Source organism: Gavialis gangeticus, unplaced genomic scaffold (genome assembly GCF_001723915.1).
Source record: "Gavialis gangeticus isolate Ggan-Ray unplaced genomic scaffold, GavGan_comp1, whole genome shotgun sequence".
NCBI classification, from domain to species: domain Eukaryota; kingdom Metazoa; phylum Chordata; order Crocodylia; family Gavialidae; genus Gavialis; species Gavialis gangeticus.
In genome coordinates this window covers 23,422,956-23,423,625 of record NW_017729034.1, presented here as the reverse complement: position 1 = coordinate 23,423,625, position 670 = coordinate 23,422,956, and the positions used below count along the sequence as shown (strand labels likewise).

Sequence of the window (670 nt, the reverse complement as noted above, 5' to 3'; positions counted from 1 at the left end):
AAAAAAAAAAAAGGGGGGGGGGGGGAGAATCTGAGCCCGTGAAGCAGAAACCCAGCCGGCTCCTGGGTGACACAGCTCTGGGTGAGAAAAAGCCAACGGCGGTGTCCAGGAAGCAGGTGTGAGCCCTCGTGGGGCCCACAGCCTGTTGCGCCCAGTGCCGGGGTGGGGGAAGGGAGCCAGTAGAGGGTGGGGGCAGGTCAGGAGTTCCACCCCTCCCCCACCAGCGCCTTCTGAGCGGAAAGGCGAGTGACGTCACCACCGAACACTCACGCCGCTGGCCAACAGCCCACGCCGCGCTCCCACCCGGAAGCCAGTGACCCCCCTGCGACCTGGAAGTCGGTGATCTCCGCGACCCGGAAGTCGTCCCCCCGCGCGTCCCTGCGAAGAGGGTCCCCCAGGGCCCGGCGGCGCCTGTGGGAGCTGCTCAGCTCCGCCCCGTTGCCGGGGCCCCTTGTCGGGTCGGGGACAATGTTAGGACCGGGGCGGCTGCCGGGACCGGGGCCGTTGAGGCGGCGGCGCGGGCGGAACCCGAGCGGCTGGGCCAGCGGTGCGGCGGGGCGTGTTTGCAAACGGACGTGGCGACATGGCGGAGGAGGAGGAGGCCCGGGAGGACTTCAAGACGCCAGGGCCGCCCGCGCTCGCACCCCCCCAACCGGGGCCGGCGCCGGGG

At 71.3% G+C, this 670-nt stretch overlaps 2 protein-coding genes across 2 annotated transcripts in view; one reads left to right on the top strand and one right to left on the bottom strand.

The window, feature by feature from the left end:
- SUPT7L (SPT7-like STAGA complex gamma subunit) overlaps positions 1–301 on the bottom strand; it is a 19,354-nt gene extending 19,053 nt beyond the window's left edge. The window contains exon 1 of the mRNA XM_019527383.1: positions 271–301. The gene's annotated coding sequence lies outside the window, so the exon portion shown is untranslated. The remainder of the gene's footprint in view (positions 1–270) is intronic.
- Positions 302–583: 282 nt separating this feature from the next.
- SLC4A1AP (solute carrier family 4 member 1 adaptor protein) overlaps positions 584–670 on the top strand; it is a 35,302-nt gene continuing 35,215 nt past the window's right edge. Inside the window, exon 1 of the mRNA XM_019526697.1 lies at positions 584–621. Coding sequence (XP_019382242.1) covers positions 584–621 — 38 coding nt within the window. The remainder of the gene's footprint in view (positions 622–670) is intronic.